The 21,162-nt window shown below is 34.7% G+C and overlaps 3 protein-coding genes and 1 long non-coding RNA gene across 5 annotated transcripts; 1 reads left to right on the top strand and 3 right to left on the bottom strand.

Moving 5' to 3' along the window:
* Nucleotides 1-174: 174 nt before the first annotated feature.
* LOC112726449 (putative disease resistance RPP13-like protein 1) lies at nt 175-5,316 on the bottom strand. The gene is made up of 4 exons (XM_025775838.3): nt 1,311-5,316; nt 945-1,063; nt 747-861; nt 175-611 (listed from the first exon to the last, which is right to left on the bottom strand). Exon 1 carries the CDS (start codon nt 4,985-4,987, stop codon nt 1,325-1,327), a length of 3,663 nt encoding a protein of 1,220 aa, XP_025631623.2. The 5' UTR covers nt 4,988-5,316; the 3' UTR covers nt 175-611; nt 747-861; nt 945-1,063; nt 1,311-1,324.
* Nucleotides 5,317-8,944: 3,628 nt separating this feature from the next.
* On the bottom strand, nt 8,945-9,863 carry LOC140177193 (uncharacterized). The gene is made up of 3 exons (XR_011869009.1): nt 9,727-9,863; nt 9,557-9,643; nt 8,945-9,083 (listed from the first exon to the last, which is right to left on the bottom strand). It is a non-coding gene; the product is annotated as an uncharacterized lncRNA (long non-coding RNA).
* Nucleotides 9,864-10,909: 1,046 nt separating this feature from the next.
* LOC112729105 (mitochondrial adenine nucleotide transporter ADNT1-like) lies at nt 10,910-13,256 on the bottom strand. 2 transcript variants are annotated; one of them, XM_072210119.1, is made up of 5 exons: nt 12,856-12,977; nt 12,548-12,661; nt 11,774-12,118; nt 11,571-11,681; nt 10,910-11,055 (listed from the first exon to the last, which is right to left on the bottom strand). In XM_072210119.1, the coding sequence occupies exons 1-5, from the start codon at nt 12,904-12,906 to the stop codon at nt 10,978-10,980; spliced, it is 699 nt and encodes a 232-aa protein (XP_072066220.1). In that variant the 5' UTR covers nt 12,907-12,977; the 3' UTR covers nt 10,910-10,977. The 2 variants fall into 2 exon arrangements, with proteins under 2 accessions (XP_072066220.1, XP_025635255.2); XM_025779470.2 differs by lacking the exon at nt 10,910-11,055 and adding an exon at nt 11,470-11,493 and having other exon boundaries at nt 12,856-13,256.
* Nucleotides 13,257-14,496: 1,240 nt separating this feature from the next.
* On the top strand, nt 14,497-19,341 carry LOC112726448 (protein HEAT STRESS TOLERANT DWD 1). Its single transcript, XM_025775837.3, has 13 exons — nt 14,497-14,983; nt 15,207-15,292; nt 15,415-15,575; nt 15,834-15,912; nt 16,162-16,332; nt 16,423-16,521; nt 17,280-17,445; nt 17,554-17,660; nt 17,797-17,936; nt 18,027-18,099; nt 18,443-18,558; nt 18,701-18,818; nt 18,935-19,341. The coding sequence occupies exons 2-13, from the start codon at nt 15,245-15,247 to the stop codon at nt 19,064-19,066; spliced, it is 1,410 nt and encodes a 469-aa protein (XP_025631622.1). The 5' UTR covers nt 14,497-14,983; nt 15,207-15,244; the 3' UTR covers nt 19,067-19,341.
* The last annotated feature ends 1,821 nt before the right edge of the window (nt 19,342-21,162 follow it).

Genomic DNA, 21,162 nt, shown 5'->3' with positions numbered 1-21,162 from the left:
CATTTGGAAACATTAAGCACCTTAATATGATTTGCTTAGGCTTCTAATCTTGTGAGAATCCTATATATTTATGGTTCATAAGCAATATACTCAATTATATTTGACTTCAATCTAAGAATAGTGGGAAGGGAATGGACCTGACAAAGGCAAACATAATATAGTCACACTATGATAATAGTTAATAGCAGTAAAATATTGAAGAAAATGCAGAAAAACAGAACACCAAAGTTTAATGTGGGAAAAAACCTCTCAATGTGAGAGATCAAAAAAACCCACAGGAAGGTATATAGGTATACTATTATCCAAATCAAAGCTACAAAGATGTCTCAAAACTTAGAAGTACTAATAAGCATACATATACAACTCTTGTACAAGGACACATACACATCAACAAAATGAAATCAATGATGCTTGTTTACAGACTTTCTGGCAGTTCGACTTGAGAGCTCAGATCACAACCACACCTCGAAATTGAAGTACTATGAGTGAAGAATCTCCACTTAGACAAGAAAAGATTTGACCATTCGATCGTTCACTTGATGAGGTTAATACACTAATGGGAATTTAGAGAGGAACCCCAAAAAGTGTTTGCTCACATAAAGGAAAATGATCTGCATAATAAATACAAAAGGATGAGATCAAGTTTGTTGCCTTCCTTTTTAGCTTCAAAAACAGAATTGAAAGGGAAAAATTCAGCTTGAGAAAAATAACAATACTGCAATAGAATATTTTACAAACGTACTTACATGCTCACCAAGTTGAATTGCTGCCTAATGCACACTTTAATGGTGGAATCCATAAAGAAAGCAGATCCTTAGGTTGACCCTAGTAGTTACCCATCTCTTCATGCCCCTGGAAAATCTGAGTAGGTATCCATAAGAAATGTTACTAAATAGAGCAATCTCAAGTATCACTACCTATAGATCCATTAAGTTTATAGTTACCTTCATACAGAGTTTAGCAGCAACTCTTCTTCTTGCAGTGTTCTCCAAGCAACAGACAGTCTTGAATTGAAGTAGTAACAGAGAGGAAGGCAGTTTCTCTCCCAGCATATTTCTCCAACCTGAAGTAAAATATGGCGAGGAATAAAGTACCAACTTGAAGCTAAAATAGAAATCAAGTCTTACGATTCCTAACATATTAGTCCACTTAACCACCCAGAATGAACTCTTAATTCATGGTAATTACTAATTAATATCTTCTGTTCTGCTCTAAATGCAATTTTATAGAAAAATATGTGTTAAGAAGTATCATTTAAGCATGTATGAATTTAACTGTGGTATGACAAACATGAAAGATTAGAGTATTACCTTGTCAGAAATCTCTATTCAGAAATTTGTTGCCCATTGACTTCGATGGTGGGGATGTGGGAAATTTTAGGCCAAATTGGTTCATGTTTGTTCTTGCAGAGTTCTCCCAGCAAATCACAGTCTTGAATTTTGAGTAGTGAGAGAGAGGAAGGCAGCTTTTCTCCTTCCATCTTCTCCAGCTTTGGACAATATGAAATGTGTAATTGTTGGAGCGAAGTGAGGCCGAGAAGCTGGTTGCACTCCAAAGTCTCCAGATTTTGAAAGTAACAAAGGTGCAAAGTGGTAAGGGAGGGAAGACAAGGCAGCAAACCAACCTGTGTGAATGACCTCACGCAAGAAAAATCCATAGTAAGCTTAGTGAGGGCGCCTAAGTTGGCCATCCATGATAGCTCCTTCATTTGCTCGTCGCTACCTTCCAAAACAAGCTCTTTCAAGTTAGGCGGAAAACCACCCTCTGGCACCTTACAGATTTTCCGGCAAGCTCCTATGCAGAGAGAGTGTAAACTTGGAAGAAGAGTATTCATGTGACTCGGAAATGCCTCCAACTTGTCACAATATGTGATGCTGAGATGAGTCAAGTTGGGTGCAGCCAGTCCTTCTCCTGCAAATGACACTAATTTATGGCATCCATTGATGGTGAGACGTTGAAGAGCAGCGTGCGGTGGCTCTGACATTGAAACTGATTCCAGATTCAGACACAACGATATCTCGAGATTCGTGAGATTGGGAAAGGAATCCAATGATAATGAGGTAAGTGAATGGCAGCTGTCTTCAATTTGTAGCTCTACCAAATCATACTTCTGCTCCGGCTGTTGCTGGGGGAATTCCAGTTTTCTGCAATCCATGATCTTCAACTTTTGCAAAGATCTGGGTAAAGAATTGCCCGGAAAGGATAAACCAGACCAACACCCTGAGATGTGCATTTCTTGGAGGTGACTTAGATGGTTGTTGCTCATTGCCTTAAACGCAGAATCCACCACCGACACACATCCCTTAATTGATAAAGTATAGCCATTAAGTATCATCTCTTGATTCCATCCCTCTGGAACTTCTGATATATGTAGTTTGCGAACTTCCAAACCATCTGACAAAGAAGAAACCATCCTCAAGAATACGCCATTAAGCATATCGCCCTTCAACATTGGACAATTTGTTAACTGAAGCTTCTGGAGTTGAGGAAAAGTTTCAAAGTCAGGTAAGTGCCACTCCTCCCAAGATGGCATATCATGAAATTCCAATGTCTCCAGTGAGGGAAATGGTGGAATATGCGAAGAATGATGATCCCCTTCGTTCTTGTACAACTCCATGCCAATACTCCTGAGTTGATCAAACCTTTCAATGCGCAGGGACTTTAGAGATGACAACTCTCCAAGTGAAGGCAGCTTGAAGCAATTGTTGCAAGACACCAGAGATACACTTGTCATATTGGTGAAGGCAGAGTGCCCCAACCAATCTGGAAATGTTGTACCCTTGTATCCCTTGATTTTCAACACTTTCAAGTCATCGTGCGCTTGCAAGCTCTCCAGTATATCTCTTTCTGTTTCTGTGTTTTGAACCACATTAGCAGCTGAAGACCATTCCAAGCATAATTCGTCGATGTGCGTCTTATCTATTATCCTTGCACTCCTTCCTTGGCTGACGTCAACAACATTCTCCAACTTCTTAATCTCAAATGATCCGTGAAGATTAGCAAGCCCTCCTACTTCTTGGATTCCGTTATCTTCATGCTTGCCCGCAACAAAGCTACTTAAAAATTGCAAGTTTTCCAATTTGCTTATTCCTCCCGGCATTTCTTTCAAAGGAGTTTTCCTAACATCAAGATGCCTTAACTTCACAAGCTTGTGCATGCCACTAGGCAACATGGTCAACTTGGTACATTCATACAACATTAATGTTTGTAGATTGTACAAGTTGCACAACGACTCTGGCAGTGTCTTAATATTTGTCCAAGAGAGATTCAAATAGCGTAAACGAATCAATTCACCTATTATTTCAGGCAATACATCAAGTTTACAAAAGGATAAAACTCTCAAGTTTTTTAAATTTGATGCTATGCTTTCCATGCTAAACAAATCGTCCACACACAAGGATGTCGTTAGATTTTCCAATTTAGCAATGGAATTACGACTATTCAACATTCCAAAGGACAAATACCGAGTCTGAATCTTTATCTCCTCATTTTCACCAAGGTTTTCCAAGTTGCAATGGAATTCTCCAGCAAGATGTATTGCTAACTCATGCAAGATATCATCCATCACAAAATAATTGTGATGAAATTGAATCTTTCTGAAAAATAATCTGGAAACTAGTTCATCAAAACACTTACAACCAATTTCTTCTAAACTCTCTCTCCGCCGTTGTGGTGGTAACAGATCTTCGGCCATCCACAGCAAGATTAGTTCATCTTTATCAAAATAATAATCTTTTGGGAACAACGAGCAATAAATGAAACATTGTTTTAAATATGTCGGCAGATGATAGTAACTTGTTAATAATGAAGACATAACCTTATTTTCTATCGTAGGAATTTGCAAAATGTTACTCGATAGTATTTTATTCCATTCCCTCGCATCATGCTTTGCGCGCAAAAAGCTTCCAAGTGTTTCTGCAGCTAACGGCAAGCCATCACATTTCTCGACAATCTTTCTGCCGATTCTTTCGAGGTCTGAACTCCCATTTAATTTAGGAAAGAATACATTATCCGCAAAAATAGACCAACAATAATCATCCGACAGTTTCTCAAGAGGGTATGAGTTACAATTTTGGATCCCTGAACCAACATTTACCTTGCGGGTAGTTAGAAGAATAGTGCTTCCCTTTCTCCCATGTTGAAAAGGGGTGATAAAACTATTCCACTTGTCAGCGTCTTCACTCCAAACATCGTCCAAAACAATGAAGAACTTCTTTCCTAACAGTTTTTCCTTCAAATCTTGTTGAAGTAAATCAAAGCTGTCAAGACTACAAACACCCCAAGAGATCCGTTTTATAATATTCTTTGTAGCGTCAACAACATCAAAATGTTCAGAAACACAAATCCATGCTCTTAGATCAAACTCCATCCTCACATCCATGTTGTTGTACAGGCATTGTGCTAAAGTAGTTTTACCAACCCCGGCCATACCAACAATAGAGATGACGGACAAGTTATGATGATTGTTGTCATTGAGCATCTTGATTAGTGCCTGTTGGTCACCATCCCTGCCGAACACATTCCTCTTCACAAGAGAAGTGGATGGAGGTCTCAATCTCAATGAGGGGCTACCCGTTGGAATAAATATGAGACCAAGGCTAGATTCCCTTTTCGCAAGTTCTTCTATTCTTTCAACCACCTCTTGCATCTTATCTACTACTGTCTGCCTACCTTCAGGATTGACGTAGTTAAAGCGCCAGAAACGTACCACCTTTTGAGTGGCGGCTTTGGTGAGCACATCGTCCAGCAAATCATTAGCAGTGTAGAGAGCATCCCTGAAACTATCAAGCCATTTTCTCACAAGTTCGTTTCCAAACTGCTCCTGCTCAATGTTAGCAGCCAGATCTTCTGCAACCCGGATAGCAGTCCTGAGCCTCTCAACCAGCTTGTTGCCCCACACCAAGACAAACTCATGTGAACTGAGCCTGTCTAGAACAACGTTGGCCAAGCCAGAAACTAAACCTCCAGAAAATAGTGGTCCAGCCATGGTATGATGATCACAACAACAGGAAATGAATGAGTGAGTGATTGGATTTTGAGAATGTAAAGAAGAGAGTGCAATAATGCTGCAAGGTAAAGGTATTCAGCAATAATAGGGGATAATTTTAAGCAGTGGAGTGCATAGCTGACTTTGCAGTTGACTTCATTTTTATCTTCTTCTTCTTCTTCTTTGAAGGATGAAACAAAGTATTCAAAAAATCTAGAGCGTGACCAATGGAAACTAGTCTTCGTGGAAATTAAGTGTTTAGACATTGGCTTCACGCGGTACCTGTCTTTAAGCACCTTTGTGAAGTTGTTTGGAAACCATTTAACTCTATTTCTTTTAAGAAAAAAATTTATTTATATTTGAAACTCAATTCTATAATTTGAAATGACTATAATATATTAATAGAATAGAATTCAAGTTTAAAGAGTGTGTGAGTAAATTTGAAAATTAGAATTCCCTTTTGGTCGAAAGATGAGAATTGAAATTCTCAAAAAAATTCAAATCATTCATTTTAAATTGTTCCAAAACAATAAAAAAAATTCAATTCTTCAATGAATTCTAATTCTTAGCATTCCAAACAAACGTCTTATGCTTAGTTTATGATCATTTTTCGTGTTTTTATTTCCGAGAGAGATGTAACAAATGAAAATTGCAACTTGAGCAAGGTTTCAAACTTTTGCACAACCAAGGTAATAGCTAGTACGGTTAATAAAAGAAAATATGTACATTTTGTAAAAGAAAATAAGAGTAATTACCCAAATCAGTCCCCAAGGATTTTAAAAGCGAACACTTTAGTCCCCAAGAAAAATTAATACACAGATCAATCCCCAAGATTTTACTTTGGCGGACAAATCAGTCCCCAATTCATTTTTCTTGGGAACTAAAATGTCCGTTTTTAAAATCCTTAGGGACTGATTTTGGTAATTACTTTGCCCGAAAAATGAACTGGGATTGATTTGTCCGCCAAAATAAAACCTTGGGGACTAATCTGTGTATTAATTTTTCTTGGGGACTAAAGTGTCCACTTTTAAAATCCTTGGGGACTGATTTGGGTAATTACTCAGAAAATAAAATAATTAGTAGCAAATATACTTGCATGACAACAAATCTATATGAAAATTATATTTCACACTAATATTGATACCAAAAATCAATGACAGTGAAATATGCAACCAATAATAAATGCAATTATTTGAGCAGTCAGATTAAAGATTGTTAAGATCATGATGCTTGATCCTGCAGATTACTTATGGAATTCATGCTCTAATACATGAAGTAAGGTTACATTTGTAAAACATAATCCATTATATCCTTACTTTTTCAATAATATATTCCTAGCTAGTAGAGACAACCAAATTGTTAATCCATATTCTTAAGTTGAGTACAACCAAATTGAATTCAGTTTTCTTTTTTTTTTTTTTTCCGGTTATATTACTACAAGAAAATTTGTCTTATACCATGTTTTAATTAGAAGTGTACTGAAAAGCTGAAAAATGTGGCTATAACTGGTCACGCTTTTCAAATGGTCACCTGTTCAACTGTGGACAATTTTCTATAGCCACGTATTTTGGTATCAATTGCTACGCTTACTTTGTGGCCACGTTTTTGGTTGGAAAAATGTGGCTGTTGGTAGAAACGATGATTTTTCTCCTTGTATGCACATTCTGTGTTTTTAGTTCCCAGGGATGCTATAAAGCTATTAGATTTGCAAGTTGAGGAAGCATTTTTCAACTGATGCACGACCAAAATTTAAACGTGCATTAGGTAATTACAGCATTCGGTAATTATCATAATGATTCTTTTATTGAATTTTTGGATGTAAATATTGTTGTCTTCTTAGAGAAATACATTATCAAGAAATTCTAGAGAGTTAAAACCAAGTGTTAGAAAGGTAAAAGAGGACGATAGAGAAAAGGTTTGAGTGTATTTAAGTTGTGTGAAATGATAAATGGAAAAGTCTAGGAGGCCACCAACTTTTGTATTTTCTGGCCAGCACTTAACCATCAAATCAAAAGTGAGTGATCTCCACCATTAGATATAATCTCACACCATTAAAAATACTATTGATGGCCAATTGATGGTTACAAAACACCAAAATTGCTGGCCCCCTAGCATTCCTCATGATAAAATATAGAAGAGTATTTATAAGTATTAAAAAAATCGATATAATAAAAATAACATATCCTATAATTAATATTTAAATATGCTAAATAATGCTAATTGATCTTAATTATACTCTAACCCAAGAAAGCTTTCCAAAAAAAGTGGTATATACTTAGACGCGGTCAATGATTCCTTATAGCAACAAGACACGGTATCGGTCTCCGAGGTAACTTAGAAAATTCATAGAAATGGAGTGCTTAATTGGCTTTGCTCTAACTCATTTTTTAATTCTTTCTTGCAAGTGGTGTTGTTTCCGCGTCACCAATTGACACTACTAGTCTTTGTGGAAACTTACTATATAAAACTAAGAGCATTTTGGCACCAGATTTTTGTATGTATATCATGGTAACATATTAATTGTTGCGATAATTAATGAATGCTAAATAAAATAAGTTCTGGCTGTTTTTTTTTTATCTCCCTAGCATTACCCTTATATTATTAAGTTATTAATAACAAGAATGCATGGTACTTGTCTTAATAATTTAGGAAGGTTATCAGGTGTACCGAAAACACCGGTGTTCCAGTTATTTTAACCATTGATCTTAATTATAAAAGATATATATAATATATATTAATTGAAATCAACGGTTAAAACAACTGGAACACCGTTGTTCTCCGGTACACCTGATAATTTTCCAATAATTTAATGCCTTAGTCTTAGTTTAATAGTTTGTTTTGAACTTTTATTGTGTCTTTTTAAGTCTCTAAGATGCAACAAAACTGCAAGTTGAGGAAGGCTTCAACTGTGGCATGAATCACGACAAAGGTAATAGTTATCAATCTTTAATTAGGTGATTGGTCAGATGAATCAACTTTAGTTTATTAAACCATAGAAACAAATATTTATTTATCTAATAACAAGATGGTCCATAATTTGTTTGTCAAATGAAGTAAATCTTTACTCGGTCTTCTACAAATTTTATCGCTCACTGAGGTTGCTTTTATTTAAAATGAGCATCTGGATACTCTTAATGCTAATATTAGTGAGGAGCAGCTCATGTTGATGTTATTATTATTTTTTGGGACCTAACATTTACTTGGGTTGGTAATAGTGAAAACAAACATACCTTTGTCAAGAAAAAGATATTTAACAAGTTCAATGTAATATTAGAACATCATCGGTACATGTAATTGGAATTCTGTTTTCTCTGTTTAGATCTTTCTTGCTTTTTATGTCATTTCTTATTGAATTTAATTTTAATATATTATCAGTATAAATTAATTTTACACGCGCATTCAATTACGTAATATCACAATGGTAAAAATAACTATGTTTTACATTAACTGTATAAATAATCTTCAAAAAAAAAAGGATGTGGTTCATCGTTTTACATAGTCTACCTATATCAAACATAAACTGAGCACTAATGCTAGGAATTCATCCCAAAAGCAATGTTCCATCAATTTTTTTGTACAACGATGTATGTGTCAATTTGAAAAAAAAGCCCAGCCCGAAGTAGATTAACAAAAAAAATTTACTTCAAAATTTCATCTTCAGACCCTCTTGAAAATTAGATCTTTCTTGCTTTTTATGTCATTTCTTATTGAATTTAATTTGATGCGTTCTCGTTATTTTATACATACATCTAATTATATAATATGACAGACATTAAAAATAACTATGTTTTACACTGTCTACCTATCAAACATAAAATGAGCACTCAATACTCATGCTTGGAATTTGTTCCATTAATTTTTTGTACAATGATGTATATGTCAATCTGAAAAAAAAAAGTCCAGCCCAAATCCCCGAACTAGATTAACAAAAAAAAATCCTCAGGCCCTCTAGAAAATCTATTTTTAGTTGATATCCACAAGAAATGCACGAGATAGAGCGATATGAAAATATGAATACCCCCAAGACCAAAAAAAAAAATTGAATACCTATTGATCATCAAGCTTAATCCTCATAGAGAGTTTAGTTGAAAGCTAGCTGTTACAATCCAATAATATAATTAGCATTTTATGTTACCAAAATTTCAAAAGGAATATCCAAATTAAGCTTGCAAACATAATCTTATAATACCAGCTAAAGTATACTAAGCGCATGAGAGGAGTATCATTCAAGCCTTTTGTGTGACCAATGGAATTATTTTCTTTGTGGAAATTTTGTTGCCAAGTTTAAAACTTTTTTCTTAGAAGCTGTTCCTAATAAACGTTAATTTTATATAAAATTATGATATGATGAACATTTTAATGTGTGATGTTGTTGTGCAGTAAAACATTTGTAGCAAAAATTCATAATGATTTCTTGTACTTAGCATTCGATGCGTTTAATAATAATGGCTTCTTAATGAATTGACTGATAATATTGAATCTCAACTTAAACAAGAATAGATTTGATTATCAGATGATTCACTTGATCAGGCTGATACACTAATAATGGGAATATAGAGAGACACTCACATAAGAAAATGATCAGAACCTGCTATGATAAATACACAATGATGTGATCAACATTGTTGCCATCCTTTTTTAGCTTTGAAAACAGAACTGAAAGGGATAAACTCAGCTTGAGAAAAGTTTGATATCAAAATAACAATACCACAATGAAAAATTTTTAGAAAAGTACTTACATGCTCACCAAGTTGAAACTGCCACAGAAGCTGTCCTAATGCACATTCTAATGGTTGAATCCATAATGAAATTGTTGGGAATAAGACACAATTCCCCCTTGAGAAAACACCTTTGACAGAGAAATAAAATAGACACAATCACAACACAAGAATTTAACGTGGAAACTCCAATTACCGGAGAAAAAACCACGGCCGTTGTCAAATGACAACCAGAGAATATCACTATGTGAAAATTGTTACAACACATAGACTTCTTTCTCTCACCGGCACCCCAGTACACCCACACTCTTTCAAAGCAAATATCTAACTACACCTCACAACACTCTCTAATCAAAGAGTACAGAGGAAAAGAAAAATCAGATACAAGCTTAAAGTGTTTCTGACTGGTGCAAAAACAAATGAAGAACTTAGCCTCATATTTATAGCCTAGGCCACCCACTCCATTTGCTATCCTAAGCAATGTAGGACTAATTCAACCAAATCCTAACAATCTCCACCTTGATTGAAATAGTCACACATCTTCAGCTTCCATTGTCAACACCGACAATTCTTTGCTGCCATTGTCTATACCGACAATCATAGTTCAGAGAACTATCATACTCCACCATGAAAGTATACTCACTTGGAATTAGACCACTCCAAGAATTTCGCCTTGGTACAGATCGAAACCTTGCTGAAAATTCATGGTGCAACTTCCAAATTGGCTTTTCCTGGAAGTTCTTCAGCCATCGACCTAACTCCGCCACACACCTTGCATCTCAACGCCAACCAATGCCCGTGTGCAATTGTGGACCCGATTGCCACAACTTATCCTTATCCATGGCAGTGCGGTAATACCATGAGGATACTTCTTGTCTTCTAGAGAACATCATCTTCTCTCATAGAGAGAGCAACCAGAGATCTTCTCCTTCAACGCCTTGTGCAAACCTGATTGTATCAACACATCCTTGACTTGTACTTGCCACAAGCCAAAATTGATTCTTCCATCAAATTTCTCTATTTCAAGCTTCACAGCACTTGAATATCCTGACATTGTTGCAACCGTATACTGGAATATTATAACTCAACTGTAGACCGTGCACTAGGAAGGGTCCCCAGGAAAGAGAGGTGGGTCACAATGGACACACTTAAATACCAAGTCTTTCCTTAGCCAGAACCTTTTCCAAACTGCACTCTCACAGAGTCACACTGCCTTCCAGCAACAACAACAGCAACCAAAGAGATTAGACTAGGCTGCAACCACAGAGCATACTAAGAATAAATCCCACCGAATCGAAGCTCTGATACCACTTGTTGGGAATAAGACACAATTCCCCCTTGAGAAAACACCTTTGACAGAGAAATAAAATAGACACAATCACAACACAAGAATTTAACGTGGAAACTCCAATTACCGGAGAAAAAACCACGGCCGTTGTCAAATGACAACCAGAGAATATCACTATGTGAAAATTGTTACAACACATAGACTTCTTTCTCTCACCGGCACCCCAGTACACCCACACTCTTTCAAAGCAAATATCTAACTACACCTCACAACACTCTCTAATCAAAGAGTACAGAGGAAAAGAAAAATCAGATACAAGCTTAAAGTGTTTCTGACTGGTGCAAAAACAAATGAAGAACTTAGCCTCATATTTATAGCCTAGGCCACCCACTCCATTTGCTATCCTAAGCAATGTAGGACTAATTCAACCAAATCCTAACAGAAATCAGATCCTTATCTTGACCATAGTAGTTATCTATCTCTTCAGGCCCCTAGAAAGTCTATTTGAGTTGGTATTAGATTCATATAGAGCAATTTTAAATATCAATAACTATAGATCCATCAAGTTTATAGTTACCTTTACAGAGAGTTCAGCAGCAACTCTTCTTGCAGCGTTCTCTGAGCAAAGGACAGTCTTGAATTTGAAGTAGTGATAGAGAGGAAGACAGCTTTTCTCCCGCCATATTCTCTTGAAAACAGCAAGTTGAAGAATGTTACAATGCAACAAAAGTAAGGCCACTAAAAGGATTGTACCTCTTGAGTATATTAGATGAGACTGACCTTTACAGAATTTGGCACCAGACCCTTGTATAATGCACCAAATCCCTCGTATCGAACGGTTTTCCTAAATGCATCTATCATTCCAGTGTATTCGAGCGGGACCTTGCCTCTTCCGTCCCCAGCTACAACAGAAGCAGCATGGTTCCAGCCCACCATCTGCATTCTTCGACGAATGGCGTCGAGAGGATAAGCAACAGTTTGTCCAAAAGTTCCGGCAACAGCACCACAAGCCAGACGTGTTGTCACACTCAACTCAGAATCTTGAGCTAGACCAAACGGTTTGGATTTGATTAACCAATCTTTTAAAGACTCGTAGACAGCAAAGTTGAGACCCACATAAGGAATCTGGAAAAATAAGAGCGAGAATATCAAGTCAACTACATGTGAGAAACGTGTTCGAGAAATTGTGGCGTAGTAGTCTAACATCCACAAACAAGCAAGGCCAAAAAAATATCAGCAAATACTTTTAGAAGTTTACATAAAGAGCTTTTAAAATAAATTGAGAAAAGGCTCAACCCACTAATATAATTTATTAAGAGCTTAGTTAAGGATCTTAAATTAATTTAAATTTAAAAGAAAAGCTAACAGATCCAAGCATGAAATTGTCAAAAACAAAGAGGTCCAGGTAGAAACATCTGATGTAACATAAGTTTATTAATTCATAATGATATCATCTTTGAAAAAAGAACATGGGATGAAGTTCTCTTCCATGTATATGATCATGGTCACACTCATCGACTATAGAAAGAGAATACATATTATTAAATGACTCACAACTCCAATTACTGAAGGTAGCCAACCCTTGTATAAAGCACGTGGACCTTCTTCCCTAAGTACAGTAGACAGATCATGTAACATTCCTCTATACTGATAAGGGGATTTCTTAGTCTGCAAGCAGAATACCAACAACACATGATGTCAAATAAACTGCAAAGGGCAAGGGTAAACTTAACACAATTCGTCTCTCCAATTAATCATACAGCAATTATAAGAGGTATTACCTTCACGCATTTTCGACTAACAATTTAGCTCAAAAGTAAAACGTGTTTGGTAAAAAATAAAAAAGAATGGAAAAAGTTTACCTGTACAGTTATCCTACCTCGAACCATATCCATTGGATAAGTTGCAGACATGGCAATTATTCCAGCACATGCTCCAGCTCCAAGTCGTAAAACAGGAGTCAGCTGAGCATCCTCTGCAGAAAGTACAATGAAAAATGCTGATATGGCTTTTTAAACCACCAAATTTTTCCAGAGATTATAGCACAGTTGTGTGATTTCAACTCAGTTTGGCAAACATCTAAGGTTTGCTACTATGATCATGATGTAATAAGTTATGGCTATGTACTTGCATGACTATTGAGTTTGCTTTCTATATTCTGTCAGATTTCACTCTAATTCTCCTTTTTCCATGTGTTTCCTCAGAGAACTTGTAACACCATGATTCTGATTATAATTAGTAGCCTTCTCAGAGAACTTGTAACACCATGATTATTAATTTTTAATGTATAAATAACATATAAGAAAAACATTAAAATGACAAAATATTACATAAAAAAGGAAATATTATGAAGATTTTTTCTTATACAAATTGATTTTTCTTTTTCTAATCTATTTATTATTTCTTGAAAATTTTAGTTGTACTAATTCTTTAGGTTGACCAATAATCAATATTAGCATTGTACAATTTTTGATACTATTCGAATATTTAAGGATAATAATATGTAAAATAGAATAAGATTTAAGTTTTATTCTAATTCTATGTGTGAGTTTAAATTCCGTAGAATTTTAAAATGAACTATATTCTTTACTAAATTTTTCATTCTGATCCTGCTCGTTTATCAGAAAAAAAAAATATTTGAATATATTACTACATTTCATAATATCAAATATTGTTTATATATTATTAACAAATTGAAATACTAGTTTGTTAATATTAAATATAAGGCTGACAATGGGTAAAATAGGGTAGGATTTAAATTCTATCTTAACTCTACATGTAGGTTAAAAATTTTATTTAAACTTTATTTTAATTTTTATTTTATTCGCGAGTTGAGAATCTCTCAATCCTAACTCTACTCGCACTCTAAAGTTCTAAATTCTACCCTACTTTACTCTATCTGTAGAAATATCAAATTTTTTCAAAGCAAATATAAATTTCAATCTAAATTTCATACATATTAATAAAATTAAAAATAAAAAACTAATACTCTAAATTATTAAATTAACTAACTAGTTTAGTGATTACTCATTTATTGTAAATCGTTACATGAGAGAGGTTATGAGTTTAACTCTCACCTCCTTCACTATACTTAATTTTTATAAAAGATGTGTTGCTCTATCTTAACGGGTTGGTCCATATTAATTACCCGTAGGATATGTATTGTCAGTCCTAACTAAATAGTAACTATTATAAAAAAAAAAAAAATTACTAGCTTGGTAACTTTAAACAATTCTAGTGGTCTAATAATAGGGGTGGCAATGGGTAGGGTAGGGTTTGAACCCAACTCTAACCCTACCCACGGGTTGAGAAATACTCAATCTTAACTCTACCCGCACTCAATCCATGGGTATCCAACCCTACTTGCGGATTGACAAAAATGAAAGCCACTAGATTATTAAAAATTGTATTTATATCTCATTAAATAAGAAATATATTTTATAAAAATAAATGAGTAAAGTTCACAAATTTATAAATTTGGTTCAATGGCAAAAAAAACTTTTACACATGTTTAAGGTCCTTGGTTCAAAAAGCTTCGCAAGCCAACCTGCTCCGCGCCCAACCCTACCCGCAGCGAATCGGATTGGCAATCCTACCCGACCGAATTGGGTCGGCTGAGTAGGATCCATGCTGCCAGGCCTATCTAATAATCAATCTGATTAAAGTCAGGTTTTATCCGGATGGGCTGGGCCGAGCCCGGTTGGGAGAAAGTAAGCAAGCAAGTTAGGGGTTTTAGGGAATTGGGGCACCGCACTCACTGCCAGTCTGACTCAGTAGTTGTACCACTCATTCCCTAGCTCCCTTCCACCCAACCTTCACGGCGGCCACTCTCCTCCGGTGACTGGACACTACTCAAGCTTCAAGCTTACTCATTCAACTTCTCTCGCACATCTATTGAGCTCAGCCTCATAACTCCATTCCATAAAGCGTGTTCCTCCGCCGCCACAACACATCGTGTCGCCGCCGTCTATTGGATTGGTACACCAACAGGTATCTCTTCCTATCCCTTCCTTTTCTGTCACAGTTGAAAATGGCTACCAAATTGTGAATTGGTATATGTATGTGTTTGTGCTAGGTGTTTTTTTGTTGTTTGAGCTTGAGCTATTATAATATAATATAGTTTGAGTTGTTTCGAAAATTAGTCTGAATACGATTCGAGTTATTATATATGGTTTTCCTTTTGTAATTCATTGGCTTGTCGATTTTGCATCAGTTTCTCAACTCTGAAGAAGAATCTGAACTAATTTGAAGATGACTCGCGGGATAAAACACCGTATGAAAGCCAAGAGAAAGAACAAGGTTCAATCTTGTGGCCTAGTTAACCCTCTTCCACAACCTCGATTTACTCTCTGCTTCTTTTGTAGCTGTATCTATCTCATTTTCGTTTTTTCTGGATTTGTGTGGAACTAAAATAAATTCAGGGTTCGAAGAAAGGGGAAGGGTCTTCTTCGGTGCCGCCGCAACATCCGGTGAAGGTGTGGCAACCTGGTGTGGACAAGTTGGAGGAAGGTGAGGAACTCCAGTGTGATCCTTCTGCTTACAACTCTCTTCATGCCTTTCACATCGGATGGCCCTGTTTGAGGTAAAATTTGAATGAGCATTGATCCTTTTTCCTCTCATACTTTTGGTTTTGTAATCCGTTTGCAATTTATATGAAACAAAACCCATTTGTTGTCGATGGACATAGTGTTACACTATGATCAAAGGCGTGTTGAGTAGAGTTGGTTTGCTTTGTCGTCAGCATTGTAATTCCGAGGGAAACTCGATGCTGCCTTTTTGGAAACTTGTTCTAATTTCTGCTTAGTTTCAATAATCTAAAGCTATGAATATGTTTAAACAGCTTTGATATTGTACGAGACACTCTGGGTTTAGTTCGAACAGAATTTCCCCACACAGTATATTTCATGGCAGGGACTCAGGTGAGTGTTTTTATTATGAATTAACATTTTCAATTAATCAAGTTGATGTTTTTATTATGAATTAACATTTTCAATTTTGAAACGGGGATTATAGAAGTTGATATCAAGCTATGTATTTACTAACATTTAGGAGGGTATTTCTCTTTATTATTATTATTATTATTAATTATTTTGTATCTTCTATCTATTTTCATTTTTGCTTCCGTTGTTTGACAATGTCATATTGTTGTTATGTTGGATGCACTCAAGGCGGAGAAAGCTTCCTGGAATTCTATTGGAATATTTAAAGTTTCAAATATTACTGGGAAGAGACGTGAGCTGGTGCCTAAACATGAAGGTGATGAGGATGGCGAGGATAGTGATAGTGAAGATGATAGTGACGATGAAGATGAAAATGGAGCTCGGGGTCCCACCTTGCAGGCAACAGCCCTGATTTTTGTTTGTATTTGTTCCTTTTATTAAGTGTTCTAAAGATTGATCTTAAAATTTTGATTCTTCTCGCATTTACAGTTGCGGAAGGTAACACACGAAGGATGTGTCAACCGTATACGCTCCATGTCACAAAACCCACATATATGTGCAGCTTGGGCAGATACTGGTTATGTACAGGTCAGACTCTCGACCATATGGTTTAGTTTTCATGGATGTTCAAGTCATTTAAGCTGGTCAAATTAATATGTTTGAGTCGGGGTCTCTGGTTCAGGTGGTTACAAACTTATGATTGTCAAGATAGAGGCACAAATTATCTTTCAATTGAATCTAACAGAGTTAAGCTTGGTACTATCAGAGTATAAGAGAAAACGAAAAATTGTTCATAGGGAAAAAAGTAACAGTTAATTACATCATTGTGAATAGGACTTTACTGGTTTAGTTACTATGACGTGCTTCTGTACTTTGCAGGCTTAGTTTTGAAAAACATGGAATCATAAAACTTTGGCTCAACTTCATATAAATCTTTCTATTATGGCACTCCGTTAGGTTCTTGTTAGAGAAATCAAATACTACCCCAGGCCATAATTTTGTTTTTTGTTTTATTATAGGAACTAAATAGGACTACACGCCTTTATAATTGGTTTTACAACAGTTCGGGATACAACATTTCTAACAAATTTCAAAGCTAGTAATAGCATGATTAGATATGATAAATTGTAGCTCCAGGAAAATATGGTTGATTAGTCCTAATTGCTCAAAAAACATTATAACTACTAAATACTCAATTATTTACAGCAACTAACATGAAACATGCATCTATGCTATTCTAGATTATCTTATACAATAATAAACGTTAACTTCCACTTCGTTCTTACTATGCCTCATACCTTCTTTGGTCTAGTATACAATCTGATAGTTAACTAGTTGATTTGTAGGTTTGGGACTTAAGCTCTCATCTGAATGCTCTAGCAGAGTCAGAAACAGAAGGTATCCAAGGAGCTGCTGCAGTTTTTACTCAGGACCCCCTATCTAAATATAAACACAAAGATGAAGGCTATGCTATTGACTGGAATCCTCTTGTTCCTGGAAGGCTTGTATCTGGTAATCTTTGGTTATATCTTTTTCTCAGTTTAGCTACATTTTTGCTAGTGTGTCGTTTACAAAATAATGAAAATATGAGGCTTGACAATGGTGTGTTCATGTTTTAAGGGGATTGCAAGAATTGTATTTATCTGTGGGAACCGACATCTGCTGCAACATGGAATATTGACAATACTCCTTTTGTTGGACATACTGCTAGTGTTGAAGATCTGCAAGTATGTACTAATGCAAAAAGCATTAGTTGCTCTTCTTATTGTTTGAATATTTGTGCAGTCCTATCTGCAATGTAAAAGTAGTTTTTCTTCATCTATCCATCTAAAATGAGATGTATTGTTCAATTAATACCTGCAGTGGAGCCCTGCGGAGCCTGATGTTTTTGCTTCTTGTTCTGTGGATGGAAGCATTGCTATATGGGATACTCGACGGGGGAAATCTCCAGCTGCATCTTTTAAAGCACATAACGCTGATGTGAATGTTATATCATGGAACAGGTATTAATGCATTCACTTTTATGATGCTTCTATTTCACTGCCATTCATTCTACATGTCTTTCTTATATTGTACTTGATTAAACTGAGTAGGTTGGCTAGTATTATGTTGGCCTCGGGGAGTGATGATGGGACAATTTCCATTCGTGATCTCAGATTGCTCAAGGTATGAGCTCTATGATTGTAGCGGTCAAGATCACCCTATACCCTTAAAGAAAAACAACAAAATAATGAACATGATTTCATTCATAATACAGATCTTACTGCATTTGTTGTGTGTTGTGTTCTCATAGACTTGTATTAAGGATGCTTTCTTTCTTAGTCACTTTTCTTAGAAAAAGATTTGGATCACATGGTACTTAACATAATATTTTTACCCATGATTCCTTATCTTATCCTTTGAGATGCATTATGGTGAAGACTTAGCTTACATATGTCTGATCTTTCGGCTGATATTTTTTAGTGCTGTTTTCACAAATCTCATGCGAAAACTGCATTATTGTGGTTAGGAAGGAGATTCTGTGGTAGCACATTTTGAATACCATAAACACCCAATCACATCCATTGAGTGGAGTCCACATGAAGCCTCATCATTGGCCGTTTCGTCATCCGATAATCAGCTTACGTGAGTAAAATATTTATACCTCTATCTCCAAATGCCATTAATCAACTTCCAAATAGATATTAGTATCCATCAATCATCTATTTTGTCTTATAATTGTTTGCGATTAGAAAAATGCGAGTAATCTGTGTTGACTTGTGTACAGGATATGGGACCTTTCTTTAGAAAAGGACGAGGAAGAGGAGGCTGAATTCAAGGCTCAAACCAAAGAACTAGTGAATGCCCCTGAAGATCTTCCTCCCCAACTACTATTTATTCATCAGGTAGGTCAAACTCTAAATGTTGAAATCATAAGCACTCTCTTTTAATGCAAATCCTATTTGAAATTTTATCCTCATGGTTAGTTCTATTCATTTATTTTCTTTTCATCTCAAATCAGGGACAAAAAGACCTCAAAGAACTACATTGGCATGCTCAGATTCCTGGGATGATTGTATCTACAGCAGCAGATGGATTCAACATCCTTATGCCTTCAAATATTCAGAGCACTTTGCCATCAGATGGTGCTTGATAGACAGACATATAGTAGATACATGGCCTCAGTGTTCAGCATCTACTTATTGATCTGATTAGATGCTTCTGGGTACAAAAGTTTTGCATCTTCCTTTTAATTTGTTTGCTTTTGTATTTTCTTTCTTCTATGTTCATGTTGGGGAAGTTAAGGTACAAAGTGTTATTATTCTTATGCAAGTTACCTCTATTTTGTGTCAAAATTAAAATGATATTCACCGAGGACTTTTTGGCTATATCAGTAACCTTATATATTGATTATTTTAGTATTTTAAATTAGTTTAGAGTATGACATTCCTTATATAGAAATTCAGATTTTGATTATATATTTTTTATAGATAGTTTACATTTATAAGATCAATTTATTCTCTTAGTTGAATAATTTATTGTACTATATAGTTTATAATTTGAAATAACTATTATGACTTTTTGTTTGAAGAAAATTAGAGTGTGTTTGATTTGCGTTTTTTAGTGATTTTTGTTTTTAACATTTTATGAAAGAAAAAAATTATGATTTTTATTTTTATTTCTCTTTTTTACAAGATTTTAAAACAGAAAATATTAAAAATAAAAAGAAAATACAAATACAAACTAAATGTACTATATATTAACACTTGAGTATTAATTTTTGGCTAGCTTTTGTTAACTAGGACAAGTTACATTCAACTTGATTCTACTTGAAGAGTAGTAGTGTGGAACTTTTTTATACTGTTGAAATGATTAATTATGACTGCAATATTGTTCAACCTAGACTAACTATAAAGTTTAGTGCCTAAACCAGAAAAGACAAGGTTTAGAAAGTAGGTATTATGGTTGGGTGGTAGAAACAATCAAAACAAATTTGAAAGATAGAATCAAAAGTGACAGAGCACCTTTGTTAGAAATAAATGTACGATATTAAAACTTCAAGTACTATATTATTAAGGGTTATCCTTAAATATCAAACTTTGTTAATTAAATAAATTTTAATTTTTTAGTTATGATATTTTATATTAATAATATACAATAATGACTTATTAAGTTAATTGCTGCACTCTTTATTCTTTTGAAAATGCATTAACATTTTGTCCAGGATTAGCCCTATATAAATCTACACAATAATTCTATTCATATTTTACAAAATTATTTTCACAAATAACAAAATTTTAAATAATAGCAATAATTTTCAGAAATTATTTTTAATATGGCAGTGAAAATTCAGTATTGTGGAAATATTCAACACCTCCACGTGTTGCAATACATCCTCTATGAGTTGTAATATGCCCCCTTACGTGTGACTTCTCACTTACAAAATCTATCCACATATAATTACACCAAATAATTTTATTTTTACAAAAAATATCAATATTTTTTATATAAAAAAGAATTTGAATTTTTTAAATTTTGAATTTTATTTTAAAAGATAAAATGTGATCTTTTATTATTTATTTTATAGGTGAAACAAAAAAAAAATATGAAAGAGAAACTATTTAAAAATGAGAAATCACACTTTATTCTCTAAAATAAAAATTTAAAATTTAATGGATCCAAATTTTAAAAAAGAAAATCAGCCAATAATTTTTGTGCTTTTCATTTATTTATTTATTGTTTGTGCTTACACAATAAGGTGACGTGGTAAACGGTGGAGGGTGTGGCCAAAAGAAGGTCCACGCCACAAAAATCAACAAATATCATTGGCACTACCAAATTGGGACCCACCAAACCAATGTAAACCTCTCCTTTTCTCTTCTTCAAAATGCCACTGTTTTATGAATTAATTACAATTATGCCACTGAATCAGCCGCCAAATCCCATGGGCTAATCCTTGACCATTGAATCTGTACTCTCACTCTCGTGTCCACCTTCACAACCATCTCTTTTTTGAAAACTTCAACTTTTTAATTGGGTTAATGCAGTTAATGTACTTTTTTAGCTTTATGTTGATTTTCATAAGTTAAAGTTATTTTTGTGAGTAATAAATATAAGTTATTTTAATTTTTAAAAGTCTTTTAAATGGATTAATTTAAGTATATTAAAAAATTAATTTGACTCATTTAATATTTATAGAGGGTAAAGTATAATTTGATTTTTAATGTTTGAGTCGAACTTTAATTTAAT

The sequence above is a fragment of the Arachis hypogaea genome, chromosome 12 (assembly GCF_003086295.3).
Source record: "Arachis hypogaea cultivar Tifrunner chromosome 12, arahy.Tifrunner.gnm2.J5K5, whole genome shotgun sequence".
NCBI lineage: Eukaryota > Viridiplantae > Streptophyta > Magnoliopsida > Fabales > Fabaceae > Arachis > Arachis hypogaea.
This window is presented reverse-complemented; position numbering and strand designations above follow the sequence as displayed.

Bases quoted from the DNA above. Each gene is read 5' to 3' on its own strand.
- LOC112726449 (XM_025775838.3), bottom strand. From the start codon at position 4,987: ATGGCTGGACCACTATTTTCTGGAGGTTTAGTTTCTGGCTTGGCCAAC.
- LOC112726448 (XM_025775837.3), top strand. From the start codon at position 15,245: ATGACTCGCGGGATAAAACACCGTATGAAAGCCAAGAGAAAGAACAAG. The intron at 18,100-18,442 runs GTATGAGCTCTA...TATTGTGGTTAG, and splicing joins GTGATCTCAGATTGCTCAAG to GAAGGAGATTCTGTGGTAGC. The intron at 18,819-18,934 runs GTAGGTCAAACT...ATCTCAAATCAG, and splicing joins AACTACTATTTATTCATCAG to GGACAAAAAGACCTCAAAGA.
- LOC112729105 (XM_072210119.1), bottom strand. From the start codon at position 12,906: ATGTCTGCAACTTATCCAATGGATATGGTTCGAGGTAGGATAACTGTA. The intron at 12,662-12,855 runs GTAAACTTTTTC...TTCTGCTTGCAG, and splicing joins GAGGTAGGATAACTGTACAG to ACTAAGAAATCCCCTTATCA. The intron at 11,056-11,570 runs GTAACTATAAAC...TCTCTGTCAAAG, and splicing joins CTGCTGAACTCTCTGTAAAG to GTGTTTTCTCAAGGGGGAAT.